At 64.7% G+C, this 26,516-nt stretch overlaps 4 protein-coding genes across 6 annotated transcripts; 3 read left to right on the top strand and 1 right to left on the bottom strand.

Annotated features, from left to right (window-relative positions):
• The first annotated feature begins 195 nt into the window (after positions 1-195).
• On the top strand, positions 196-2,263 carry WFDC3 (WAP four-disulfide core domain 3). Its single transcript, XM_061442035.1, has 6 exons — positions 196-508; positions 614-754; positions 867-1,010; positions 1,415-1,573; positions 1,798-1,941; positions 2,122-2,263. The coding sequence occupies exons 1-6, from the start codon at positions 196-198 to the stop codon at positions 2,130-2,132; spliced, it is 912 nt and encodes a 303-aa protein (XP_061298019.1). The 3' UTR covers positions 2,133-2,263.
• Positions 2,264-3,130: 867 nt separating this feature from the next.
• Positions 3,131-8,752, top strand: LOC133262646 (papilin-like). The gene is made up of 14 exons (XM_061442034.1): positions 3,131-3,271; positions 4,601-4,750; positions 5,046-5,189; positions 5,397-5,546; positions 5,840-5,971; positions 6,223-6,345; positions 6,592-6,735; positions 6,848-6,994; positions 7,133-7,285; positions 7,366-7,512; positions 7,592-7,711; positions 7,802-7,939; positions 8,143-8,277; positions 8,742-8,752. Exons 1-14 carry the CDS (start codon positions 3,196-3,198, stop codon positions 8,750-8,752), a joined length of 1,770 nt encoding a protein of 589 aa, XP_061298018.1. The 5' UTR covers positions 3,131-3,195.
• A 342-nt stretch (positions 8,753-9,094) lies between these two features.
• LOC133262564 (eppin-like) lies at positions 9,095-10,669 on the bottom strand. Of its 2 annotated transcripts, none has more exons than XM_061441850.1 (4): positions 10,532-10,669; positions 10,188-10,361; positions 9,710-9,877; positions 9,095-9,286 (listed from the first exon to the last, which is right to left on the bottom strand). In XM_061441850.1, the coding sequence occupies exons 1-4, from the start codon at positions 10,644-10,646 to the stop codon at positions 9,123-9,125; spliced, it is 621 nt and encodes a 206-aa protein (XP_061297834.1). In that variant the 5' UTR covers positions 10,647-10,669; the 3' UTR covers positions 9,095-9,122. The 2 variants fall into 2 exon arrangements, with proteins under 2 accessions (XP_061297834.1, XP_061297835.1); XM_061441851.1 differs by lacking the exon at positions 9,095-9,286 and adding an exon at positions 9,324-9,638.
• An 11,695-nt stretch (positions 10,670-22,364) lies between these two features.
• DNTTIP1 (deoxynucleotidyltransferase terminal interacting protein 1) lies at positions 22,365-26,293 on the top strand. 2 transcript variants are annotated; one of them, XM_061441298.1, is made up of 13 exons: positions 22,365-22,477; positions 22,551-22,621; positions 22,704-22,800; positions 22,882-22,980; positions 23,315-23,383; positions 23,661-23,717; positions 23,890-23,951; positions 24,319-24,364; positions 24,818-24,876; positions 25,053-25,113; positions 25,457-25,528; positions 25,769-25,824; positions 26,114-26,293. In XM_061441298.1, exons 1-13 carry the CDS (start codon positions 22,400-22,402, stop codon positions 26,250-26,252), a joined length of 966 nt encoding a protein of 321 aa, XP_061297282.1. In that variant the 5' UTR covers positions 22,365-22,399; the 3' UTR covers positions 26,253-26,293. The 2 variants fall into 2 exon arrangements, with proteins under 2 accessions (XP_061297282.1, XP_061297283.1); XM_061441299.1 differs by lacking the exon at positions 25,457-25,528.
• Positions 26,294-26,516: the final 223 nt, after the last annotated feature.

Here is a 26,516-nt window from a genome sequence, read left to right as displayed (position 1 = left end):
ACCACTGCGGGCTGCGAGCCCAGCGCTGCCCCGGGAGCCTCCCCTGAGCTGGATTGTTCGTGCCCGGCGCTCCCACGGTGCCCACATGGTGCTGCTGTGGGAAGGAGCAGCTCGGTGCGGCCGGACCCCACCCCAGCAGGGTTTAAATCCCGGTCCTGGGGCCGAGCCCCAGCTCGGCTCCCCGACGGCAGCGCCATGTCCGGCGGGCGCAGCCTCCTCCTGGTGCTCCTGGCGCTGTCCACGGAGCTGCCGCCCGCCCCGGCCCAGCAGCACCGCACCAGGCACCGGGGCGCTGCCCCCACGGTCACTGCGGCACCGCGCCGGGCCCCGCGGGTTTGGCGGACCCCCGGTGCCCTGCGGGCCCCCGGCAAGGCGGGCGAGTGCCCGGCGGGGGGGAGCGGGGCGCCCCTCGCGCCCGGGCTGTACTGCCTCTCGGACCGCGGCTGCCCTGGCGCCGAGCGGTGCTGCCGGCGCGGCCCGGTCCGGACCTGCGTCCTCCCCAGCACAGGTACCGGGGGGGCCGGGCGGGAGGCGGGCGGGGCCCGGGGCCAGGTGCCCGCGTTGTGATCCCCGCTCCCGGGCACGCGGCCGCACGCGGCATCTCCCCCTGCAGAGAGCCCCGGCTACTGCCCCCGTACCGGCAGCGCCGGCGGCGGGAGCTGCGCCTCGAGCTGCCGCAACGACGCCGCGTGCAGCCCCGGCGAGAAGTGCTGCTCCCGCGGCTGCTGCGCCCGCTGCCTGCGCGCAGAGCCAGGTGCGGTGGCCCCGCGTCCCCACGCACGGACAAGCCCGTGCTCCGCAGCCCCCACGGCGCCGCGGGGCCAGGCCGGCTGCACGCGGAGCCCCAGACCTCCCCTTCTCTGCAGCCAAGCCCGGGCTCTGCCCGCGGAAGCGTGTCCAGAGGAGCGCCGTTGCCTGCTCCAACCGCTGCGCCGATGACCGGGACTGCCCCGGGAACCGCAAGTGCTGCTTCTCCGGCTGCGGGCTGGCCTGTGCCTCCCCGGACAGAGGTAGGGCCCCGCCACCTCCCTCCCGGGGCTCTGCTCCCCCCAGAGCAGGCGCTCACCAGACCCACAGCCGCCGCAGCCGAGTGCCCCTGGCACTGCCCGTGGCTGCCCCGCAGCCGCCCCGTGTCCACCGCAGCCACACTGGTGGTGGCACAGCCCCTCCCTGCGAAGCCCAGTGTGTGCCCAGCGGGGTGTGCAGCCGATGGCGGCCGTCCAGGCCCGGGGAGCGTGTGCTGCCGGCTGGGGCACCTGGTGCCGCACACGCACCCTGGCACAGCCCCGGCCACTGCGAGCCTGGGGACGGGGGGCAGGACCAGGGGATGTGATGGGGGGACAGTGGGGACCGAGGCCACACGGGGCTGGAGGAAGCAAGAGCCTGGCACCGCCGTGGTCCCCATTGTCACCAGGGAGCCGCCATGCTGCGGCGAAGCCCGGCACGTGCCCTGTGGTGCTGCGGGGGTCCCTGGGACCCTGCCTGGAGCTGTGTGACACCGACAGCGACTGCCCCGGAACTGCCAAGTGCTGCACCACCGGCTGTGGACACATCTGCAAACCACCCACCGAGGGTAAAACCACCAGTGCCCTGTGGCGCTGAGACCCCCCCATGTCCCCTCCCTGCCCTGTCCCACGCTGAGCTCCCCTGCCAGGGCCAGCACCCTTGAGGGGGCAGTGGGTGTGCAGGGACCCAGCTCCTATGCCCATGGGGCAGGACCAGGTGAGGAGCTCACCCTAGAGGGGTGCCCTCCCCAGAGGTAAGCCCCTCACCCCTCTGTCCCTCCACATGTGCCAGCGCATCCCGGGCTCTGTCCCCCCATGGCTGATGGTGACCGGTCAGCCGACTGCCTCCTCCTGTGCCTGCAGGACCGGGACTGTCCCCGCAAGCAGAAGTGCTGCCTGCGGGGCTGCGGCCGGACCTGCGTCCCTCCGCTGCAAGGTAAGACTCCCCCCTGAGGCCCTCAGGTCCAGCAGCCCTGGGCACCACATAGGTCTCACCCTGCAGCGGATCCAGACTGGAAGGGACAAAGAGTGGCCCAGGGTGGGAGCACCCCATGGTCCCCATCGCTCGGGACAGGAGAATCCATCCTGCACTGACTGCCCCATCCATCTCCCCCAGGCACAGCCTAGCCCTGGCTGGGAAGGGCTGCACCAGGAGCTGGGTGCCAGAGCTGTTGTCATCGCACCCTGTGGGTGAGCAAAGAGCTGCTGCTGCTCCCAGCACCAGCTGCCCCTCATCTGTCCCTGCACCAGATCCTCTGCACTGCCAGCCGATTGCACCAGCATTGCTCTGACGGGTCCTGTCCAGGGCACTCAGCATCCCCAGACCCTGCATCCCACCGGCCCCAGCTGCTCCACAGCACTGGAACAGAATAAACTGCGTTCAGCTCTGGGTGGCTCTGCCGTGGGTTCCAGGAGGCGCAGCAGCCCCGGGCTGTGTCACAGGCAGGGAAGTGCAGGCGGGCGCCCGGCGTCATCCCTGCAGGCAGGCACTGGCCCGGGGCAAGGAGAGATTCCCGTTTCCATGCGGGCGCCCTCCAGCCACCATCACCCCATAGTGACCATCCCACTGCGTCTGGGGCTGCACCGATGTCCCCTCCGCAGTCATGGGCTGGAGTGCAGAAACCAGTTCCCTCGGATTCCTGTCACCAAGGAAGGGCTCATTAGCATCCCAAAATGTCAAAGCCTGGTTGGAAAAGCAGTCACGGGGTAGATGAAGGACTCAGACAAGCAGGGACAGCACCCACCTGCCAGAGGCCACTGCAGGGTGCAGGGGGTGCATGTGGGAATGCACGAGTCCACTCGCTCCCCTGTCCCAGCCCCGTCCCGTCACCACGAGGGGACACGGAGCTGGCCCAGGACACATCTCCCAGCTCTGGTCCCCCTGCGGGGGTCTCAGGGGTGGCCGGGCAGGGCCGGGCCGTGCACTGCAGGGTCAGCAGCCGCCTCACCCCAGCCGCCCTCCCCGGCCCCGCGGTCGCCCTGACCCACAAGCGGGGCTCGGCCGCAGATAAGCGGGTGCCTGGCGGGGAGCCGGCGGGTTCCAGGAACTGCCCCTCCTCCTGCCCCCTGCCCCGGCCGCCTGGCACGGCCGGCAACCCGGCTCCAGCTGCCCCGGCACCAGGCACCCACACCGGGGACCTTAAACCCACCCCTGGCTCAGCTCCGGACACACAACGTCCCCGGCAGCACCATGAGATTGCTTTTGCTCCTTCTGGGGCTCATCACCCTCGGGGCAGAGGTGGGCGCTGTACCTCAGGAAGAGGGAGGTGAGTACCGCAGGAGAACCTGCCCTGCTGTGTCCCCTCTGGCCCTGCCCGGTGCATGCTGGAACTGCCTGGCACGTGCTGGTGGGGACCATGTCTGTCACAGCTGCAGCATTTGTGCCACAACCCTGCTGCCTCCGTGAGCCCACTCCCGTTCTGGGCTGCATGGGCATGTCTGCACCCCCTGCACCCCACATGCATGCCCTGCATACCACATGCACCGCTTGCATCCTGCATGCACAATAGCTGTCAGCACCCAGGGGTGCTGCAGGCAGCAGGGGCCCCTTCCCCATCATCCCTGGGCACCCCACACTGACACAGGGGGACCTGGATTTGGGATGTCTGTGCCCGCAGAGCCCAGAGCTGAGGAGGGGTCTCTGCAGGTGGTGGTGGGTGCCAGACCTGCAGCTCTGCAGTGTCCGGGCTCTGGTCCCTGCACCTCCCACCCCTTCACAAAGCCCCTGACCACGGGGATAGATCCAGACCCCAGCGGTGGGGCTGGGGCTGTGGGTGCCACTTCCCAGCACAGACCCCACTGGAGGACCCCCCTCCGTGGGACAATGAGGGGCAGCTGTGCCCGGCTGTGGTGCTGCTCTGCCCGCCCCAGCGGCCAGGTTCCTCTTTTTCAACCAAACAGCTGCTGTTTGGAGTGAAACCTCCTGCAGCATCTCTGTTTGCAGCCCAAACAGCACGGCTGGACCTGGGTGTTTGCAGAAACCACTGCCCACAGGCATTGCCCACTGCTGGCAATGGGGCACAGGCACCGGCTGGAGCATGCACTCACCTGTGCCCATGGCAGAGCTATCCTGATTTTCCCAGGGTGGCCAAGATGAGCACAGGGTGCCAGGAGGAGGAAGAAGAGAAAGTGGCAGCAGCAAGGAGCACGCTGCTTGCAGTGGGGTTGCATGGGGCACCAGGATACTCAGGGATGGATCCTGACCTCCAGCCAATGTGGGCTCTGTACCAGCTTCTCCATGATAACACCACTGGCACTCGCTGCTTCACAAGGGCACACACAGTCCCAAGCCATGCCACACCATGCCGTGCTGTCATGCAGGTCTCAGTGTGTGGGTACAGTATCCCAAGGGACATGCTGCAGGGGAGTCCCCAGTCCTGCTCCAATCAGTCCCCTTCCTATCAGGGCCTCCAGGTATGGAGGATGAGAAGCTCCTCCTAGTGCCCTGGGGATGGAGGATGAGAAGCTCCATCCTGCTGCCAGAGGGGTGGAGGGTGAGGAGCTCTGGTTCTGCTCCCCGGGGATGGAGGATGAGGAGCTCCATCCCACTGCCCTGGGAATGGAGGATGAGGAGCTTTGGTCCCACTCCACTGCAGAGGAGCCCCAGAAGCCAGGGAGGTGCCCGCGGGACTTCACACGCTGCCTGCGCCTGGAGCCCCCGCTCTGTGCCGATGACTCCAGCTGCCCTGGCTGCCACAAGTGCTGCCTCCGAGAGTGCCGGCTTCGCTGCACCACCCCGGCACAAGGTACGGCACCGCAGCACGGCCACCAGCAGCACCTCTGTCCTGGGGCAGCCATGACCCTTCTCCCCTGTCCCTGTCACTTGCGCCATCCCCATTGCCCCGGAGCAGCTCTCTGTGTGCTGCTGGCAGCCTCCTGCCCACAGCCCCAAAGGCTGGCTTGGGGCATGTGGAGGGGTTTGGGATGGGGCAAGTGGTGGGTTCCAGCCAGAGGCAGCAGAGGGGTCTGGCAGGGGCAGGAGGCGCTGCCCTCAACACCGTCGGTGCAGCCTCACCTCAGCCCCGTGCCGCAACACTGCAGAGAAACCCGGCGCCTGCCCGGCGGCAGCCCCCGAGGGGCTCTTCTACCCCTGCTCCTTCCCGTGCCTGGAGGACCAGGACTGCCTGGGGATGCAGAAGTGCTGCGCGCTGGGCTGCGGCTCTGCCTGCCTGGAGCCGGTGCAGGGTAAGGCCCAGGGCAGCGGCACAGCCCCGGCTCCCCACTGCGTGTCCGCGGGGCCCGGCCGTGCCGGAGCCACCTCCCCGCCACCACGGGCCACGAGCCGCTCCCCTCCACTGCCAGCGCCTGCACCACGGTGAGGGGCCAGCGAGCCCCGGCGCGGGCAGGCACCCGCGGGGATGCTGCAGCCTCGCACCCGCTCTGCTCCCCCAGACCAACCCAAGCCCGGGGAGTGCCCCGCGGCGCAGCCGGGGTCGGAGAGCCCGTGCCAGGAGCGGTGCCGCGGCGACAGCGACCGCCCCGACGTGCAGAAGTGCTGCAGCAGCAGCTGCGGGGGGCAGCGCCTGCCCCCAGCCCCGGCCGGTGAGATGGGGCGGGACGGGCAGCGCAGGCAGGGCTGGGGCCCAGGGGTGATGCCGTGGGGCCAGAGCCCCCCCAGGCACAGAGCTGTGGCACAGCGGGGCCCCTCGCCCCGTGCTTTGCCGGTGCCAGCTCTCGCTGCTGTCCCCTGCGGCCCCCGTGCGGGTGCCACTACAGGGACGCACCGCGCGGCTCCTGGGCCGGCACTGGGGCGGGCAGGGGACCCGAGGCCACCCCCGGCCGGCCACCATCCCGCTCTGTCCTCACCACCGGCACCGTCCCGCTCTGCGGTGCAGGGGACACCAGCCCTGCCACAGCCACCCCGCAGCAGCCCCAGCAGCAGAGGTGCCGCCAGGACCAGGACTGTCCCCCCTCCGAGGTGTGCTGCCACCAGCAGTGCAGCCGGCAGCGCCACGCACGCAGCCAAGGTGAGCGGGTCAGACCTGCCATGGAGCTTTAATGGCTCTGCCCACCCTGGTCGCCACGGCTGTGCTCTGAGCAGTGCCAGGAGCCGAGGGCACAGGGATACCAGCACTGGTGCGGCCCTGAGTGCTGCACGAAGGCAGTGGGTGAGTGCCACAGCCAGGGCAGGAGCCAGGCAGTGCCAGGGTGGGAGGGGATGAGTGTGTCCCGGTCCCCATTGGCATTCCTGGCACCCCATGGGCCGTCTGCCTTGCAGAGGCCCCCACGGCCACAGCAGCCTGGCAGGAGGGAGCGAGGTGCCAGAGTGACGGGGACTGCAGCAGCAGGGAGATGTGCTGCGACGGCCGGTGCGCGGGGTCCTGCAGCACCGTGCACCAAGGTGGGACACGGGGGGACCACTAAATCCGGGGAGCTGTGGGGGCAAAAGCAGCTCCGCTCCACACCTCTGAGAGAGGGTCTGGTGCCAGCCCCGTGGTTCTGGTGGGAGGAGATGCCGCAGTATTGCCACAGGGTACAGCTGTGCTGCGGTGCATGGTGCAGCAGGGCCATGGTGCTGAGGGGGCTGCGGTGCCAAGCGATGCATGCCCTGGGCAGCCCCACAGCCACTCCATGCCATGCCCTCCAGAGAAGCCCGGCTTCTGCCCTGCCCGTGCTGGGCTGTTCCCCAGTTACGACTGCAGAGCCTGGTGCTGGCACGACGCCGGGTGCCCCGGTGAGGAGAAGTGCTGCCTGCGTGGCTGCGACTACGTCTGCCTGCCCCCGGCCAGAGGTGCGAGCTGCTCAGCCCCAGCATGAGAGCACCAGGCTGGGATCCTCCCCAGCTGTGGGGCTGTGGATCGCCATCACCCCGTGCCCACAGCTCCACTGCCTCCTGTCCCCAGAGAAACCGAGCATCTGCCCTGTGGCCCCGGAGGCACCAACCGCTGCGGCGCCATGCGGCACTGCCTGTGCTGGGGACTGGCAGTGCCCGGGGGATGAGAAGTGCTGCAGCAGCACATGTGGGCACGTGTGCTCAGCCCCTGAGCGAGGTGAGGACACAACCGCCAGGGCCACGTGGCCACAAGGGCAAGATGGAAAAGCTGCCGTGGGGCAGGTAGAGCCCAGAGGGCAGGGGGTGCCCGCAGTGCAGGGAGTGCCTGCCCCCGTCACCCCTTCCCAACCCTCAGACAAACCCGGCGAGTGCCCGAGGGTGAGGCCGCGGCAGGCACCGGAGCCGTGTGAGGAGGAGGAGGATTCCTGCGCCCACGACAGGGACTGTCCCCGGCAGGAGAAGTGCTGCTTCTCCGGCTGCGCCATGCGCTGCGTCCGCCCGGCCCGAGGTGAGCGCGGGCAGCCCGGACCCTGCACGGGGAACGACGTGCGTGGGACCCGCACCCTGAGCTGGTCCCGGCCCATGCAGAGCACCCCGGGCAGTGCCCTCGGGCAGAGCCGTGTTGGGACCCGCGGCGCAGGCGCCGGAGCCAGTGCCTGGACGACAGCATCTGCGGGCGAGCCGAGAAGTGCTGCAACACCGGCTGCGCCTGGGAGTGCGTGGCCGTGCCCAGAGGTACCAGGAGCACTGCTGGGGGAACTGGCCACCAGTGCCCGGGGGCCACCGGCTGACAGCAGTGGCTGTGCCCCTGCAGAGAGCTGGGACAGGGATGGCGGCCAGTGCATGGAGGAGTGCGAGACTGACTCACAGTGTCCCCAGGGACAGAGGTGCACCAGCAATGGCTGTGGCCACGTCTGCACAGACATCCCTGGAGGTGAGAGCCAGCCGGGTCACCCAGAGCCATGGGGGGCCAACCCTGGGGTGCCCCACGGTGGGATACCCCCGCCAGGTGCTTCCCTTGCAGGCAGAGTGGGAACATGCCCCATCCCCAGGGAGGCAGGGACGTGCCTGGACCTCTGCAGCTCCGATGAGGAGTGTCCCTGGGGACACAAGTGCTGCAGCAATGGCTGTGGCCATGTCTGCACCCCCGCCTCTCTGCAAGGTCAGCATCAGGCACCCCCTCCTGGCTGACACCAACCCCACGGGGCCAGCCTGGTGCTCCCTCCCCAGCGAGGAGGGGCTGTGCTCCCGCACCCTCCCCGCTGTCCCTGTCTGTCCTTCTGTGCTCCCCCTCATTCCATGCACGGGATGAGCACGCACGGCCTCAGCTCAGGGCTGCCCACGACCGGGCTCTCCCTCCCACAGAGCGCGAGTCCGCGGCCGTGCCCTGGCACGGGGCCGAGCGGTGCCCGCAGGAGTGCGAGGCCGACTCGCAGTGCCCCAGGGGCCAGCGCTGCACCCACAGCGGCTGCGGCCACGTCTGCACGGACACCCCCAGAGGTGAGGTGGGGCTGGGCCAGCCGGGACCCGACAGCGCCCTGGGGTGCCCCACATGGGCTGCTCTGCATCATGGGCAGGGGGGAATACGCCCCAACCCCAGGGGCCGTGGGATGTGCCTGGACCTCTGCAGCCTCCATGAGGACTGCGCCTGGGGGCACAAGTGCTGCAGCCCTGTCTGCACACTGGTGCCTGCAGGGAAAGGGGCACTGGGCCACCAAGCTGCTGGGGCCAGCACCAGGGCAGAGCCATATGAAGGGCTCAGTGTTCTGTGTGCTCCTGGCTCCACATCCCTGCAGCCGGCTCCTGCTGCTGCCCCATCACTGCTCCCAGCACAGATGTGCTTTTGGGTTAAGGGGACCCAAAAGGACATGAAGCTGGATGAAACTGCTGCCAGAACCAGCTGTGCTCAGCGGCACCCGTGGCTTCCACAGCCTCAGAGCTCACTAAAAACACATCCTTTTCAGATTCTGCATGACTCGAGAGCAGCTCCTCCATGGCAGGAAGACATCTTTGGAAGGGGACACGGGGCCAGCTGGCTTGTCCCCTCCCCAGCACCTCCAGCAATAAACCCTGTGCTTGGCCACCTCCAGCTGCCCCCCGAGTCTTGGCAGCACCAGGTTGACCCCACCAGGCACTGGGACAGCCCCAGGGCTCACCGGGGCAGGGATGGCCTTACCAGGGCTAGGGCTGGTGGCTCAGGACCTTCACCAGAGGTCAGTGAAGTGATGCAAACACAAGCCCAGGTCTGGGGCAGACATGGACCCGAGGCTGTGGGATGGGTATGCCCCAGCATCCACCAAAGGGTCTATTCCTCCTCCAGCAGATTGCTGTAGCTCCCAGCCAGGTCACGGAGGCAGCTTGAGGGCAGAGCTGGGGCCGGGAGCCCATCCAGGGGCAGTGGGAGCTGCAGGGTGGTGGCTGGGTGAGCCTGGGGCTGAATGTGGTGCTGCTGAGGACACCCAGCGCCTGGTGCCAGTGCAGGAGGTCAGCCCAGAGGGATGGGCGCTGCCTGCACAGGCAGGAAGGACAAGACCCAGACGTGCTCATCCAAGGACCTGCCCTTGTATTGAAGTGTCACAGCCCATGGGAGGGTCAGGCTCCTCCAGCCGGGCACCATGGCACAGGAGGGTGCAGCCTTGCTGCCGTGGGTGCGCATCCCTGCCCCTGGGCTGGAGAACGTCCCTGGCAGAGCCGCAGCCCCCAGCACAGCCACCCTGGCCAGCAGCGCCCATCACTGCCAGCCCTGTGGGGAGCGGCTCCCCACGGGGACAGGGCCGTGGCCACCAGCAGCAGCTTTCCCTGGGCAGGGACGATTTAGAGGCCACTGTGCTCCCCGGGCCAGCACTACCGGGCACCTGGAACTGAGACACAGCGCATCAGGAGCGGGGCAGGAGCGGCACAGGGCACACGGCACAGGCACAGGGCTAGTTACCAATGTGGGAGCAGGCCTGGAAGCACTCGTCCTTGGTCTCGAAGTTGTTCCTGTTGCCACCGCAGCCGCCATAGATGAACTCCTCGCACTGCTGGCTGGAGGCGTTGAAGAAGAAGCGGTGGAAGAGCGCCTTGCAGTTCCCGCAGACAGAGGGCAGGTAGCAGAAGTCTGCATGGTCCAAGGGAACAGGCTGAGCCAAGGGTGGCAAACGGATGCTGCCGGGCTCGGCACTCCCAGGGCCCCTGGAGAAACCTCCACAGCTCCGGTCCCTTCTTAGCACCAAACCCTTCCCACCAGCAGCCAGCTCTACACCCGCCGGCCCCATGGCCCCATGCACCTGCAGGTGGTTACTCCCCAGCCCGCAGCATGGGGCCCCCTGGTTCTGCAGGACCCGACAAGAGCTCAGGGATACCCCCTCCTTGTCTGCTTGGCTCCCGCCCTGCTGCTGACCCCCACCACCGCGGCACCGAGCCCTCACCCAGCACCGGCTCCTGGCACGTGTAGCCGCACTTGCTGGGGCAGCACTTGGTGGCACCGGGGCAGCCAGCATCTCTGGTGCAGCGGGAGCAGGAGGCGTCCTTGTGGCAGGCGTTGCAGTCGTGGTGCAGCAGGTCCTCCACCTCTGGGATGTGGTAGCAGTACCCGGGCTTCGCTGCAGAACACACATAGCAGGACACTGGGGCGGGCTCAGGGCAGCCCCCCAGCACCCCACGGCTGGACGCTGGTCACCCGCAGCCCCGTGCCCCTGCAGGCACCGCGCGGGGAGCTCTGGGTGGCAGCCACATCAGGAGCATCCCCGGCACATGCCCTGAGCTCACTCACCCGTCCCCAGCTCCTCTTGTCCAGCTGTGAGCGGGGTCGGGCCAGACCGTGCGGAGAGGGGGAGCAGGGCTGCGAGGAGGGGGAAGAGGAAGAGGCGGCCTGGCAGCAGCTCCATGGTGCCCTGGGCAGCCGGGTCTGGCCCGGGCACGGCGGGCCGGGATTTAAGGTGTGCCGGGGGGCGGAGGGAGCCCGGCTAATTCCTGCCATGTGGGTAACGAGCCGCGCCCAGGCCGGGCCCGGCCTCCCCGGCAGCATCCCGCAGCAGCGCTGAGCCGGGGCGACCGGTACGACGGGATGGCTGCCCCGGTGCGGCGGCGGCATTGCCCGCGCTGGGCTGGGGGCACCACCGGCGCCCGCCGCAGCCCCTGGGGACGAGCCGTGGTGGCGACTGGCACGGGGAGGTCGGTGCCAGCCTCTGCGCTGCCAGGGAGCATGGAAAGGGCGCAGAAAGCCTCCGGGGCGTCACAGGGCAGGGTCTGGGCACCGGGTGCTGCGGGACTGCTCTGCCCGCGGTGCAGGTCCTCGGGGAAAGGCCCCTTCACCCCTTTCTGCCGCGCTCCCCCCCGGTTGATGGAGCATCCCGGGCGGATGGTCCCACAAAGCGCTGAGCCCTCGGTCCCACCCCGTGTGCCAGCCACCACTGCTGTGGAAGAGAGGGCCCTCAGGACAGTGATGCTCCCGTCTCTCCTCACCCTGCAGGCACTTTGCCACCCACTTCATCACCTTCTCCTGGGCTGGGACCATCCCCTTCACTTGCTCCTCTCCCGGGGCTGCCCGTGCAGAGCCGTGCCCGTGCCCCCCCCGACCCCCCTGCGTGTGAGGCATTCATTCCCTGGGACACAGCTGGAGGTCCAGACCCACTGCAGCGCAGGGCTGCGGGCGCTGGGCAGGGCGCAGGCACATCCCCGGTATCCTGCCAACACCCTTGGGCGGGCGTGGGGTGAAACCTGCCAAAAGGAGGGAGAAACAGATTAAGCTGTTGCCATTCAGCAGGAATAATTGTCTTCCTAATTACGGGCGTAATTACCGTCCCAAGGGGGAAGTGGAGGGCGAGGAAAGCTCCGTGGGGAGAGGCCAAGAAAGCTGGATGTGGGGTGCAGTTTGCGGGGACACCCACGTCCCAGTGCAGCCTTTCCCTGCCTCTGCTGTGAAACCCAGGATGGAGAGCCTGGCAGCGGCACCGCACGGGACACGGTGATGTGGCAAAGCCTGAGTGGGGCGGGAGCAAAGCTGGAGGGACACAACAGCGACAGGAAAGGAACCCCTGCGGAGGGACAGGGGTGGTCCTGGGGCTGCAGCTCATCTTCCATGACCTGGAGCTGCACAGGACATTCCCAGTGACACAGAAACTCCCAGCACTGCGTCCCACAGGAGGGCAGGGCCACGGCACCAAGTCCACCGGCACTACATTTTTCCCCATTATCTTCCCATGGTATCTCAGCCAGCCGGGTGATCGCTGCAGGGACTGACATCATCATCCAGAACAGCCCCTGCTCCCAAAGGAATGCCATGGCCAAGGTGGGCAGACACAGCGGTGGATATGGGGCTGGTGCCGCTGGTGCTAGGGCTTGTGTCATCATGGGGGGGTGGGTGTGGGGTGTGTGGGACAGCTCTGTGCCACCAGGATGATGTCCTGACGGGACTGATGCTCCATGGCGTGATAGGAGCCAGGCGCTGTCCCTGCTGCCCACCCTGACCTGACCTGACCCTGTTCACAGTGAGGACCCCCCAGCACAGCAGAGCCCGCGCTCCCCACTGCTGCTCATCGCATGCCTCCCTGTGCTCCCGGGATGGGTCACACCAACGGGAGGGAGTCCCCATGCAGTCAGTGGCATGCTGGCAGGTGCATGGTGCTGCCCACCCAGCCAGGACCGTGGGTGCTTTGGGTGGCACACGCAGCGTGCGCTGCGCCCACACGCAGCCATGCACACACGCAGCCATGCACACACGCAGCCATGCACACCCTCAGCCATGCACACACACACGGAGCGTGGACTGCGCACGCACGCGCACGTGTCCAGCCCGTGCCGGCTGTGGCTGCACGTGCACACGCACACGCTCGCACACGTGCGTGCAGCCGGCCCAGCGAGCCGGAGCCCTCCTGCCTCTTCCCGGAAGGAAAATCCCAGCAGCTCCAGAGCCTCCGTCCTTGCGACACGCAGCGGCAGCAGCCAACGCCACCAGCAGCCCCATGCGGCGCCGGCCAGGGCAGCCCCTGCTGCCAGCATGGCCTGTGGCACACTGGCAGGTGCCTCCATGGTGCTGGGGGCAGCTTCGTGCCCCCCAGGAGAGCCGGGCCCTGAGCGATGGCCGTGGGATGCCAGGCACGGGCAGAGCTGTGGGGGGGAAGCAGAGCCAGAGCCTGGGAAGGGTTCTGTCCTTCCAGACGCTGATCCATGCCCATGCCTGGAGCCCCAGCAGCAGGCGGCTGCAGCGGCTGCAGCGGTTGGTCCCACCAGCCCCATGGAAGGGGGCTGTGGGGTTCCAGCCCCATGGAAGGGAGCAGGAGGCAAGAGGAAACTCCAGCACTGTGCGACAGGGACCTGGGCACCCACCCTGGCTCCTCGAAGGACACAGGACGGTGCTATGACCCCACAGTCCTGGCACCCAGGCAGAGCACCCACACAGCCTCCAGCTCCCTGCTCCCAGCATCAGGGCCCTGTACCCCCCCCGTTAGTCCTGGTCCCCAGCTGCTGCCCAAGGTGTGGGGCCAGGTGGGCATGGGCTGGCCGGGAGCTGGGGGCTGCGGTGGCAGCGCGGGGCTGTGAACCGTGTCCTGTCACAGGACGTCCCCTGGGAGCCAGCGATTGTTCCTGGAGGCAGAACAATGCCTGGGGAGCTGCCAGGGCACCGCGGGCCGCTCCACAGTGCCCGAATGGGAGCCACCTCCATCGCCCCGGCACGGCCAGATCCACGCAGGTTCTCTGGACCCTGCCTGTACCTGCCCTACACAAAAGGAAGCTGCACCAGCTGCTCTTGTGACATGGCACAGCATGGCACACGCACAGCATGGCACACATGGCACAGCATGGTACAGCATGGCACACATGGCACAGCATGGCACAGCATGGCACACAGCACACATGGCACAGCATGGCACACATGGTACAGCATGGCACAGCATGGCACACAGCACACATGGCACAGCATGGCACACATGGCACAGCATGGCACACAGCACACATGGTACAGCATGGCACACATGGCACAGCATGGCACACAGCACAGCATGGCACAGCATGGCACACATGGCACAGCATGGCACACAAGGCACAGCATGGTACACAGCACACATGGCACAGTCTGGCACACAGCACACATGGTACAGCATGGCACACATGGCACAGCATGGCACACAGCACACATGGCACAGCATGGCACACATGGCACAGCATGGCACAGCACGGCACACATGGCACACATGGCACAGCACAGGATGGCACACATGGCACACACAGCACAGCATGGCACACATGGCACACATGACACAGCACACATGGCACACATGGCACACACAGCACATCATGGCACACACAGCACACACGGCACACACGGCACAGCACGGCACACATAGCGCACATGGCACACACGGCACAGCATGGCACACACAGCACAGCACGGCACACATGGCACACACGGCACACATGGCACACACAGCACAGCATGGCACACACAGCACAGCATGGCACACATGGCACACACAGCACAGCACGGCACACATGGCACACATGGCACACACAGCACAGCATGGCACACACAGCACAGCATGGCACACATGGCACACACAGCACAGCACGGCACACATGGCACACATGGCACACACAGCACAGCATGGCACACATGGCACACACAGCACGGCACACATGGCACACATGGCACACACAGCACAGCACACATGGCAAACACAACACAGCACAGCACACATGGCACACACAGCACAGCACACATGGCACACATGGCACACACAGCACAGCACACATGGCACACACAGCACGGCACACATGGCACACATGGCACACACAGCACGGCACACATGGCACACATGGCACACACAGCACACATGGCACACATGGCACACACAGCACAGCACACATGGCACACATGGCACACACAGCACACATGGCACACAGCACAGCATGGCACACATGGCACACACAGCACAGCACACATGGCACACACAGCACGGCACACATGGCACACATGGCACACACAGCACACATGGCACACACAGCACACATGGCACACATGGCACACACAGCACAGCACACATGGCACACATGGCACACATGGCACACACAGCACAGCACACATGGCACACACAGCACAGCACACACAGCACACATGGCACACAGCACAGCATGGCACACATGGCACACACAGCACACATGGCACACATGGCACACACAGCACAGCACACATGGCACACATGGCACATGGCAAACACAACACAGCTCTCTGAGGGCTGCACAGAGCAGGAGCAGCTTTGTGCCTCCTGCCTGGCTTGTCCAGCAGCACCATGCAGGGAGGGGAGGGGGGGTCACGCTTGGCCGGAGCGTGCTGGGCGCTGGGCACGGACCAGGTCACTGGGACCAGCCTCCAGCCATGAGAGGATTTAAAGCTGTGCCCAAGCCCTGGGGCTGCCCCGCACCATGCGGCTGCTGCTGCTGCTCCTGCTGCTGGGGCTCTGCTGCCTCTGGGCCCGGCTCGTGTCTACCGGTGAGTGCAGGGCGGGCACGGGGCCGGTGCAGCGGGAGGGTGCAGCCATGGCCGGAGCCCAGCTTCCTGAGCAGGGCCGATGGCTGCACCCCAGCGTGCCCCGAAGCCAGGGCCTGGGACACGGATGCTTTGGTCTCTCCCCAGGACTCACCTAACCCCTGCGTGGACCTGGGCCAAGGACCCAGCCTGTGCGGCCACCGGACAGACACGGACAGACAGCGGCCATGGAGGGATGCACCAGCTGCTGGATAAGGGCCCGTTCCCCCGCTCCCACCTCCACCCCTCACCCTCAGCTCCCTGCAGAGCACGGGGGTCTCAGTGCCCCCCACCCCCAGTAAACCCTTTCTGCAATGAGCACTGGTTGGCTCCTGCTGCATCGGGCTCCTGGTGAGCCCCCGCGGCAGCCCTGGGAGCTTTGGGCCCTGCGGGAGAGGCTGGGTCCAGAGGGGGCTGTCACCGTGGCAGCACGTCCCGGGGATGGGTCTGTCCCCAGCTCCAGGAGCCCATGTGGGCCCTGGCCAAGCTCTGCCATGGCAGCTGCTGCCGGAGGATGCTGGAGGGTGGCCGTGGGGCAGCTCCCCCCAAGGAGCCCCCTCTGAGCTGGCCCAGAGATGTTCTGTTGGTCCTGGTGAGGCTTGTCAGGGCCATTCCTGTGGCTCTCTCACAGGGGACCAAGTCATGTTGCTGTGCAAAGGGCACTGCCAGGCTCACACCAGGCAGAAGCAGGCACAGGAGCTCCTTATGCATGGGACAGGGCTGGGGCAGCCTTGGCGGGCTGGCCATGCCAGGCACTGACCAGGGACAGCTTGTCACGCCAAACCAGTGGCTCTGTGTGGGGTTTATTTGGAAAGAGAAGGACCTGACCAAACATGGTTGGTGCCCGGGGCCAGCCCTGGCAGAGTGAGGCAGAGGAGGAGCCCCAGGGCAGCCACTCCTGCACCCACCCACCACAGGCTCTGCTTGCTTCCTCACACGCCTGGTGGCATCGATCACCAAGTGTCATCGCCATAACCACCACCACCATCATCACTGTCATCATCTTCATCGCCATCTCCATAGTCTTCATCATCATCACCATCACCATCATAGCCATTGTCATCACTGTTGTCATCACTATTGTCGTCATCACTGTTGCCATCATCGTCATCACCATTATCACCATTGTTGCCATCATCATTGCTATCATCTCCATCATCATCGCCATTGTCATCTCCAGCATCATCTCCATCGTCATTGCCATCGTCACCTCCATCATCATCACCATCGCTGTCCCCATCGTCGTTGCCATCCTCACTGTCACCATTATCATCACCATCACCATGCTCATTTTTACCCTCATCATCATCATCATCGTCGTCATCATCATCATCATCTCTGTCATCATCCTCCCCACTGTCACCCTGGTCAGATTCAGGTTTCTCTCCTGCCTCAGGCTTCCCCTCGCTCTCTGGCTTCCCCCCAGCTTCTGGCTTCCCCCCAGCCTCTGGCTTCCCCCCAGCCTCTGGCTTCCCACCAGTCTCTGGGTTCTCCCCCAGCACAGGTTTATCCCCAGTGTCCGGCTTCTCCCCAGCCTCTGGCTTCTCTCCAGTGCCCGGTTTCCCTCCAGCCCCTGGCTTTGCTACAACCTCTGGCTTCTCCTGAGTCTCAGTCTTCCCCCCACATGGTGGCTTCTTCCCTGAACTGGGTTTCTTCCCTGTGTCAGGCTTCCCAGCCAGCGCAGGCTTGTTCCCAGGCAGTGTGGGCTTGTTCCCAGGCAGTGTGGGCTTGTTCCCAGGCAGTGTGGGCTTGTTCCCATCCAGTGCGGGCTTGTTCCCATCCAGTGCGGGCTTGTTCCCATCCAGTGCGGGCTTGTTCCCATCCAGTGCGGGCTTGTTCCCAGGCAGTGTGGGCTTGTTCCCATCCAGTGCGGGCTTGTTCCCATCCAGTGCGGGCTTGTTCCCATCCAGTGCGGGCTTGTTCCCAGGCAGTGTGGGCTTGTTCCCATCCAGTGCGGGCTTGTTCCCATCCAGTGCGGGCTTGTTCCCATCCAGTGCGGGCTTGTTCCCAGGCAGTGTGGGCTTGTTCCCATCCAGTGTGGGCTTGTTCCCATCCAGTGTGGGCTTGTTCCCATCCAGTGCGGGCTTGTTCCCATCCAGTGTGGGCTTGTTCCCATCCAGTGCGGGCTTGTTCCCAGGCAGTGCGGGCTTGTTCCCTGCCGCAGGGCCTCGCCCGGGCTCCGGGTTCTTCCCCGATGCAGGCGTTGCACACCCCGGGCGCTGGTCCTTGCACACCCACTCCGCACACGCCTCCCAGGTCCCATCGCGGGCGGCATTCCCGGGCAGCGGAGCGGGCACCGCGCTGGGCCGCTCCCCAGGCAAAAGGCTCTTCCCGACCAGAGCGAGTCCAGGACATTCCGGCTGCAGCCGCGGGTCCGGGGCTGCTCCGGGGCGCCCTGGAACGGAGCAGAGAGCAGCAGCGTCACCCCCTGCGCTGCCCTCGCACCCGCAGCTCCCGGCCATCGCACCCAAAGCTCCACCGCCCCCGGTTCCATCCCGTGCACCCCGAATCCCACCCGCAGACAGGCACTGCGCAGGGGGTGGATGCGGGGCTTGAGGAGCTGGGCAGCATGAGGAGAGGAGAAGCAAGAAAGTGAGTGTGTGACTGCAGCAGCTGCTTAGCAAAACCAACCCAAATACAGTAGGTGCTGTTTAACCAGGGCAGGAATGCAGGAACTGGGAGCACTCGGGTCTATGAGCTCTCGTTGAGCAGCGGCACACGATCTCCCTCAGCAGCAGCGCAGCCCATGGCTCCCCACAGCAGTGCCATCTCCCTGGCATTGCTCTGGGACAGGGAATGGGACCAATGCATTGGCAGCGGAGGCACCGGCACCGCTGGTTGCTGGCAGAAGGTGGGTTATGCTACAGGGCTTAGAACCAGCCTGTAGCTGAGACCAAAAGAAACTCAGGTTTCCAGAGGAGCAATGGGAAGTGATGACATTTCTGCTGACACATTTAGGTTAGTGCACGGTGGCCCCAGCATCCTGTTACAGAGCAGCAGCAAACCAGGCTTCCACTGCACAGGAGCTGGTGCTGCCTCAGAGTTTGAGCTCGGCTGGCAACGCTGGCGGGAGAGTTCGGAAAGGAGGTTCTGCAAAATACTCTCAAAATCACTTCATGGCTCATTCAACAGGAGTGCTGTTTCCACGGCATTGAAACGTGGCCGGTTTTCCCAAGAAAAGAATAATATTAGAAGGAAAACTATTCTTTCTTGATAATTTCCCCTCTCCAAAACGGCACCTCGCTTGGGCTGGTGCTTCCAGAGGGCTCACGGTGGGAAATGCCATGAACAGCCCCCAAGCCAAGCACTGGGGCAGCCGCCAGCAGGACTATCAGGGTCCAGCCCATCCCAGTCTCGGTGCAGCATCTGGGTCTCTGCCGGGGCTGCATCAGCACCAATCCCTGCCCCAGGTCCTCGTTCAACCAAACCTCCCCCCGAGCATCCCGGTGCCTGCGTGCCGGTTCCACAGCCCTCTGCATCCCGGCAGGAGTTTTGTTGGACTCAAAGTTTACACAATCGAAGCCACAGCTAAACCTGAGCAGGGTTCCAGCTCCTCACAGGAAGCTTTCAGAAACGCAGGGATTAAAGCAGACATTTAAACATCACCATCAACACTGGAGGATGTCCCTGCTCATTGCAGGGGCTTGGAGCAGTGACCCCGCTTCCATCCCAAACCATCCCGTGAGCCTGTGAACACCCTCAGTCCTGGCGAGGCCGGGGGCTCCCAGCCCGCCCGTACTTGCCTGCGGTGGGTGCCGCCTGCAGCTCTGCCCCCAGCGCCAGGAGCGCCAGCAGGAGGACGCCTCTCGCTCTCATGCTGCCGGAGCCAGTGGTGCCGGCACGGAGCCGGCGGCGATTTAAAGTTCCTCCCGGCGGGCTGGGAATGGGAGGAAGCAGCTCCCAGGTGACCCGCGGGAACCTCCCACAGTTCGCTGTAATTCTGTTCTCTGGAGAGCCGCTCCAGTGCCTTTCTCCACCCCTAACCCAAGCCGGCCGCATGCCGCAGGGAGGACAGGAGGGCGACAGGCGGAGGGAAGGGTCTGCTCCAATGAGATGGAGCTCTCTGGAGGCAAAAGCCTCGGGATTTCAAGTCAAGAGCTCAGCCAAGGTGAAGAGAGCACAGGAATCTGCCTTCAAACCCCAGGTCCAAGCTGCTGGCCTTCACCAGAGACCCACCGTAAAAGACAAACGTGCTGCCACCTTTATTTCCCTTTTCTCTGCACCTGATTTCAGGGTAAAGAATGTGCTTGAGATAACAGTAAGCAGAACCTTCAATAATGACAACCTTACATTGTTATTCTCAATTCACACGAGTGTTGGAATCTGATTTTGTAATTTTTTCCTTTCCTATTTAGCTATTTCTTCCTGAATGATACACAAGCCAAAGTGCAATCAGTATTATAGGAGCACTTTAGGACTAGCCTGGCCAGGAGACACCAGCACCAGGCAAGAATGGGTCAGACTTGCTGGATCAAAAAAAGTTTAAACCTGTAGCTGTGGGGAGACTGAAACCAACTGGTTTGAGCTCAGTGTTATTTCTACAGCTCTAAGCAGTGTCCACTGCTTCCTGCCAGCACAGGAGAGGTGAAGGTCCTGCTCAGAGCGCTTTCCATCAGGCATACCAAAGTGATGCAGCAGCAGTGCAAGGGGTGAGACTTGGAAGCAGGAAGGTGCACTGCTGCGTGCTGCCAAACCTGTGTGGGAAGAGGGCTTGGTGCAAGAAACACATTTTAAGAACAGGTTTAATCCTCTCGTGGCCATGACTCAATTCGGTGCCATTTCCACGTGAACCGCCCGTGTCTGCGGGAGATCCGGTGTTCCACCCTGTGGCTCCAGGCCTGACCTCCCAGCCCAGTGCTTATCGTGCGCTGCTGGAGCGTGACACCCCCCGGAGCCTGCACTGGGGTGCTGGGCTGGGGCAGGTCATCGCTGAACTGATGCAGAGCTCACAGCATCCACGTAAATCCCTCCATGGGCAGCAGGGGCTTGATCAGGCCCTTGCGCAGGCCCACCCAGCTCCACAGACATGGAACATCCTGAGGCTGACACGGAGCGATGGGAAAGGGGCTCTCGGCATTCAGACAGCTGTGTTTCCTTCCCTCTCCTATTCCCTCTCCTGTTCCCTCTCCCACGCACCTCAGCCCCCTGAAACCCAGGCTCCTCTCCTGTGCCCTTTCTGTGAGGGTTGGTGCACTTTTACAGCGTTTGATGCTAACCAGTGATGTTAAAGGGTAAAGGTTACAGGATATGGTCCCATTCCTCCTTCCTAATGCCCTGTGCTGCCTCTCACACCGCAGCCGTGTGGTGACCTGCAAGGGCAGAGCCAACACTGTCGTGAGGAGCCAGGGAGATAACGAAGCTTTTGCACGAGTCTTGCTGCCAAAACAGGATGTGGGATTGGGCTCAACAGGTTTCTGCTGCCACCAGAACCTGCCTGCACTGAGGGACAGACGGGACTTGTCTGAAGTGTCTCTGTGAATCAGGAAAGCATTCAGGAAGCCTCAGCTGTGAAGCGGTTGTTGGTGCGTGTCAGACACCCGCAGGCTGGCGTGTTCTGCACACCCACCACACAGATCCATGGAAAAAGTACCGTTAAACAATGGGAGATCCAAACAAGCCATCTCATCAGCTACGTTGTGGTGATCCCTGACATTGTTCTGGTCTGCTCTTCAAAAGACATCCCCACCCCTGCCAGAACAGGGACTCCTTTAGTGAGAATTTGTTGCAGGATTTAAGTCTCTGTGAAAGCTTTTCCATAGATCTGATCCACGTCTCACTTGATTCAAACCGACAAGAGGATTTGTCTGCTCACAGTGGGCGCAGAGAGCAACCGACAGTGTCCTCTCAGCAGCACATGTACCGAGCTGAGCCCTCTCTCCGTCGAGCTTTGCAGGTTGAACAGAACCACTTCTCTCACCTCCCATGACTTTCCACAGCCGTAGTTGTTTTCCCCCCCCCCCTCTGGACGTCCCATCTTTGCTGTGAACAGTTTGGAAGAACCAGAACAAGCACGTGATGAGCCAGGGCTGGTGGTGATGGAGCTGATGACAACTCAACCGGCTCCACATCCGCAGGTCAGGTTTGTGCGCCAGCCTGGTCCCCTCCCGCGCTGACGCAGCCCGGCCAGGGCAGCAGGAAGGACACAAGGAGGGCAGGAGCGGCCCAGCCTCTCCTCCCTCTCCCGGCTCTGGTCTCCCCGCGGGTGCTGAGCGCGGCCGCTGCCGACAGCAGCAATGGGAGGATGCCCCAGGTCGCGGTGAGGGGACACAGCCACAGGCTGCCGTGACGCAGACACCCACAGACCATCCTCTGGCAGCACCAGCACCGTGCCCGTGCCACAGACACTGGGCTGCAGCGCCCAGCAAAGCCACTGGGGAAGGAGAAGCTGCTTGCCCTCAGCGCAGCACAGTGCAGGGATTTCCCCTGGCACATGGGGCACACAGGACCCCTCTGCTCGGCACCATCCTCTGTGCCAGTGGCTCTGGGTGTGGGGCAGTGAGTGACCTCAATGCCTCAGGCTGTGGGAAATTCCATTTCTTTGGGTTATCTTCCCATCACCTTGGAAGGAACAAGGAAAAGCATTAGCTACACGTCAGCAAACGCTTTTTAACCTTACATTGCTCTCCAGCCGACCCGATGGAAAAGCACAGGTCTAGAAAACGACAGACGAATCATTTTGAACGTTCTGCACACATGGGACGAGGTGGGGAAACGCTGGAGCGTTTCCTCAGCTAAACAGCAGCATTCCGGAGGTGAGGGCTCTGAGGACACGGACACGGAGCTGCTGCACCCGAACAGGAACGAGCCTGGGTTTCTGTTCCGGGCACAGGAAACACCACAGCGGTGACCGCACGGGGCGAGGCAGGAGGAGCCCGCCCGCTCCCGCCGCCATCCCTTGGGCAGGGTCAGAGCGTGACGGCTCCACCCGGGACCGGGTCCGGGACAGGGGCGCGGGACGGGGACGCTGCACCCAGACCGCGGTAGCTCGGCCCCGGCTCGGAGGGACCCAGCCCCGTGTGCCCCGCCCGGCGCCGTTGCCATGGCAGCGCATCACTTCCGGCGCGCGGGCTCTGCGGCGCGGGGCGGTGACGCGCGCGGTGCGGGGCCGGGGCCGCCATGGGAGCCGCCCGCGATGCGGAGCAGCAGCAGCCGGGGCCGGGCGAGGCGGGCGCGGACGGCGCCGAGGAGCTGCAGGTGAGCGCGGTGCGGAGGGGCCGCGCGGGCCGGGCGGGCCGGGCGGGCCGCGGCTGATGCGTGCGCCCCGCAGAGCCCCTGGAACATCATGATCAAGCACCGGCAGGTGCAGCGGCGCGGCCGGCGCTCGCAGATGACCACCAGGTACGGGCGGGCGGAGCCGGGGGATCGCGGCCGGAGCAGGCTGCGGCCGGGCCGCGTCCCCCGCTGACCCCTCCGCCCGCAGCTTCACGGACCCGGCCGTGTCCATGGACCTGCTGCGCGCCGTCCTGCAGCCCAGCATCAACGAGGACATCCGCGGGGTCTTCAACAAGTACATGAAGGTGAAAGCCGCGGGACGGGCCCCGCAGCGGCCGTGGGTGCCCGTGCTGAGGCTGCTCAGGCGCTAACCTGCACCTCTGCAGTTCTTCCAGAAGGCAGCGATCAACGTGCGCGATAACGTCGGGGAGGAGGTGGACCCGGAGCAGCTCATCCAAGAGACGTGTCGGAGCTGCCTGGAGCAGGTGAGTGTGCGCCTGGCTGGGATGTGTCCCTTGTAACAGCTGGGGGGACACCTGCAGCCCTCACGTGGTGTAGAACCACAGACTGGTTTGGCCTGGAAGGGACCTTAAGGATCATCCAGTGCCACCCCCTTGCCACAGTGCCGGGTGCCGGCACTGTGGCAAAGATCTGAGCTCTGTCAGGCTCAGATCTTTCATTTGCATCTTGCTGCACTGTGCAGTGGTGCTCCGAAAGCAGAGCAGTTACGGGCTGTCGGGCAGATACATGAAAGAGGGGGTGTCAGGCAGGTCCCCCTCTGGATCCAGAATGGAGCAACCTTTCTTCCTCTTTCTGCAGGCCAAACTGCTGTTCTCAGATGGGAAAAAGGTGGTTCCCAGGCTGCCCCATGAGCAGACAGTGCCAAAGGTAAGTCATTGTTCCCAAAGGCCTGAATGACTTGTCAGAGCTGGGAGGAGGAGGAGGGTTGAAATTGCTTACTTTTCTGCCTCTTCCTGTCCGGGGTTAGAGCTGGGGGGCTGAGTCTGGGAGGGGGGGACGTGCAGGACCCGAAAATCACAGCTGCTTCCCATGGTTTGGTGCTTCTCACCGAGGTGGGGTGGGATCAGGGATCAGCCTTTCCCCACAAAGGGAGAGCGGCGGCTGGAGAAGGGCCCTGCTCACCCCACTGCTGCTCCGCTTCCAGCGAGCCCGACAGATGGATGAGGAGCTGAACCGCCGAGGGAGCCCCATTCCCAAGAAGGTAGGGGCGTTTCTGCACGGGCACAGGCAGCTTCTGTGCTGCCTCGGAGGAGGCTGTTCTCCTGCCAGCACTGCTGCCGGTGACAGAAGGAGCAGCTTCCCTGGGAGGGGGGGGCAGCCGAGCAGGTTCTCAGCTCACAGAGCTGAGTCACTGGAGGATTTCTTCCACACAGAGAAAGGGGCGGCCTCCAGGACAGAGCCTCTTGAACGATCGCGGGGCCTCCGGCATAGCTGCGTGAGTACCAGAACGTGTCCCGAGCTGGAGCCCTGATTTGGGAGGGTGGGTGGGAAATGAGGCGGCACAATCAGGAGTACAGAAAGGCTGTGGTCTGCTCCCCCTCCCGCGGGAAGGAGAGGTGCAGGGGGTGCCCAGGAGGAGGGGGGTAGGTTGAGGAAGTGGCATTAAACAGGCCTGGAGGGGTGGAAAGGTCCAGATGGACTGTTTGGAGTGAGCAGCTTGACGGTGGTAGTGGAGTCGTGGCTGCCAGGGAGAGAACATGCAGCAAAGATGAGGGTTTGGAGCAGGGCCTGAGCCCCAGCTCCGGTGGGGGCTGTGCTGGTCCCACAGGGACTCGTTCTCACTGCATTTTCCTTCCCCTCAGGTGGAAGCTCAAAGTCTCTGAGCCCATGAGAAGGGATGGACCAAAGGTATTGGCTGGCCAACGCTGCTGGGCTCACCCTCTCCTCCCCTTTGCTCCCGCCAGCAGAGCCCTGCTGCTGCAGGAGCAGAGGACAGCACTGAGCTGTGCTCTGCCCCAACGGGCCCCTGTGGCACAGAGAAGCAAGAAGAGGAGCGAAGTGCCTGGAGGCCTTTGCTTGCCTCCTCCAGGGTAGCCTTTAGCTGTGGTGTGGGGCTGCTGTTAGGAGACCTGGGGAGAGCAGCAGCAGCCAGTAGGATCCCACAAGGGTTTCCCACCAGGGGAACGGCTTAAATCAGCCCAGGGGGATTGTAACTTCCCTCCTCTGCAGGAGTCTGGAGGTCTGTGTCCAGCTCCCAGGCCGGGGCCTGTTTGAGGTACCCCATCAGAGAGCTGAGCTCGTGGAGCATGGGCCAGCACCAGCCTCATTTCTAATGTTGCCCCTTTTCCAATTGCTCTGTAGTGGGATCCATCCCGACTGACTGAAACCACAACCTTTGTGCTGGGATCTCGAGCAAACAAGTAAGGAGCGGCCCTGTTGATGGAGGGTGGTGTCTCCAAGGCAGGAGCCCATAAGACCCTCCCGTCACTTCGCTTCTCTGCCTTGAAAGCAGCAGGAAGGGCCTGGGGAGGAGAGAGGTGTCCCCGTGCTGCCACAACCGCCCTTGCGCACTGTGACACCTCTCCTCCTCTTCCAGGGCTCTCGGGATGGGAGGAACAAGAGGGCGACTCTACATCAAGCATCCCCACCTCTTTAAGGTCAGATGCTGCAGCAAAACACTTCCTTCTTCGGGGCTGGCTTGGAATCGGTTTCTGGTGGGAGCGGGGAGCCCGTGCTTTGGATTGCTTGTATTCCTGCCCCACCATGCCCCTGTTTTTTGTCCTGGAGCACATTCCTGCAGTCTGGCCAGGGCGCTGGACACCAGTTGAGGGCTTAGTGAAGCTTCTGCGGTGATGGGTCTGCCTGGAGCCGGGCCCTGCAGCTGGAGGAGCCAGAGCCCTTGCGGGGAACGTTGAAGCGGGTGCAGCGTCCTGGCAGGAGGGGGGCAGAGCGGGAGGGTCTGTTCCTGTGTTCAGCCAGGTCCTTGCTGCTCTATTGCAGTACGCAGCCGACCCGCAGGATAAGCACTGGCTGGCAGAGCAGCAGCACATGAGGGCCACGGGGGGCAAGATGGTGAGTATGGCTGGGCTCCAGGCTCCTGCAGCCATCGGGAATCGCACAGAGACCCACCGCAGGGGCAGGACAGCGGCTCTGCCAGGACACCAGGGCAGGGCATGTGGAGCAGAGGCGTGCCCCACAGTCCCTTGGGATCCGGGTGCCCAGGAGGGCGAGCCGTGCCATCTGGGGATGGGGGACATGGCACTGCCGTCGCCATGTGTGGCAACCCTGAGGTGTCCTCCCTTTGTGCCGCAGGCCTACCTCCTCCTCGAAGAGGACATCCGGGATTTGGCTGCCAGCGATGATTACCGGTGAGGAATGACCCGGATGTGGCCATGCTGTGGGGCTGGGGGCTGCTGCCCTGGGGACCCCAACACTGTGGGGAGACTGTCCTGGAGGGGCCATGCCCCATGCTGCATGGGGTGCTCGGTGCTGGTTAGGGGTGGATGCTGGGGTTTTGGGCTTGGTGGCAACCGGGAGTCCATGGTGGGTGCTTTGGGTCCAGGCTCAATGCTGGCTGGGGTCTGGGCTTGGTGCTGCGGGTGCCAGGGTCCGCTGGGGTCCATGATGGGGGCCCCCGTCTCACCCCGCCTCCCACAGGGACTCGGTGGACCTGCGGCTGGAGGAGCTGAAGCCGTTCGTGCCGCCGGCCTGGATGACCGAGAAGATGCAGAAGCACATGGAAACCCTGCGCCGCGGGGCGGACGCGCAGCCCCCCGAGAGCCCCCCGGAGCCCTGAGCCCCGCCCCTGGACCCCAATAAAAGCCGCTTCGCACTCGCCTCCGCCTCCGGGGAAAGGGGATCGGGCCCTTTAAGAGCCGGCTGGGACCGCGGCTCCGCGCTCGCGGGGCGGTGGCTGAGCAGCCGCCGCTCGCCGTTACCGTGGCATCGCATCCCCGGCGAGCGCCGATTGGCCAGGTCGAACTGGGCTGCGCGCTGATTGGCAGAGGGGACGCACGTTGCGTACATTCAAACCGGGCGCGGGGCGGGACCGGACGCGGCG

The sequence above is a fragment of the Pezoporus flaviventris genome, unplaced genomic scaffold, assembly GCF_033815535.1.
Source record: "Pezoporus flaviventris isolate CSIRO_AGI_PZ_B2104156 unplaced genomic scaffold, CSIRO_AGI_Pfla_v1 ptg000213l, whole genome shotgun sequence".
Taxonomy (NCBI): domain Eukaryota; kingdom Metazoa; phylum Chordata; class Aves; order Psittaciformes; family Psittacidae; genus Pezoporus; species Pezoporus flaviventris.
The sequence above is the reverse complement of the archived record's forward strand: the minus strand, read 5'-3'. Positions and strand labels throughout refer to the sequence as shown.

What these genes read in the sequence shown, in the direction of transcription:
- LOC133262646 (XM_061442034.1), top strand. Translation starts at nt 3,196, where the DNA reads ATGAGATTGCTTTTGCTCCTTCTGGGGCTCATCACCCTCGGGGCAGAG. An exon ending in TGTACCTCAGGAAGAGGGAG is followed by an intron (nt 3,272 to 4,600) that starts GTGAGTACCGCA and finishes ACTCCACTGCAG; the next exon opens with AGGAGCCCCAGAAGCCAGGG. An exon ending in CTGCACAGACATCCCTGGAG is followed by an intron (nt 7,712 to 7,801) that starts GTGAGAGCCAGC and finishes CTTCCCTTGCAG; the next exon opens with GCAGAGTGGGAACATGCCCC.
- WFDC3 (XM_061442035.1), top strand. Translation starts at nt 196, where the DNA reads ATGTCCGGCGGGCGCAGCCTCCTCCTGGTGCTCCTGGCGCTGTCCACG. An exon ending in CTGTGCCTCCCCGGACAGAG is followed by an intron (nt 1,011 to 1,414) that starts GTAGGGCCCCGC and finishes CATTGTCACCAG; the next exon opens with GGAGCCGCCATGCTGCGGCG. An exon ending in CTGCAAACCACCCACCGAGG is followed by an intron (nt 1,574 to 1,797) that starts GTAAAACCACCA and finishes CACATGTGCCAG; the next exon opens with CGCATCCCGGGCTCTGTCCC.
- LOC133262564 (XM_061441850.1), bottom strand. Translation starts at nt 10,646, where the DNA reads ATGGAGCTGCTGCCAGGCCGCCTCTTCCTCTTCCCCCTCCTCGCAGCC. An exon ending in ACAAGAGGAGCTGGGGACGG is followed by an intron (nt 10,362 to 10,531) that starts GTGAGTGAGCTC and finishes TGTGTTCTGCAG; the next exon opens with CGAAGCCCGGGTACTGCTAC. An exon ending in CCAGGCCTGCTCCCACATTG is followed by an intron (nt 9,287 to 9,709) that starts GTAACTAGCCCT and finishes CTGCCTGTGCAG; the next exon opens with GCAGCGCCCATCCCTCTGGG.
- DNTTIP1 (XM_061441298.1), top strand. Translation starts at nt 22,400, where the DNA reads ATGGGAGCCGCCCGCGATGCGGAGCAGCAGCAGCCGGGGCCGGGCGAG. An exon ending in CGCTCGCAGATGACCACCAG is followed by an intron (nt 22,622 to 22,703) that starts GTACGGGCGGGC and finishes CTCCGCCCGCAG; the next exon opens with CTTCACGGACCCGGCCGTGT. An exon ending in GCTGCCAGCGATGATTACCG is followed by an intron (nt 25,825 to 26,113) that starts GTGAGGAATGAC and finishes CGCCTCCCACAG; the next exon opens with GGACTCGGTGGACCTGCGGC.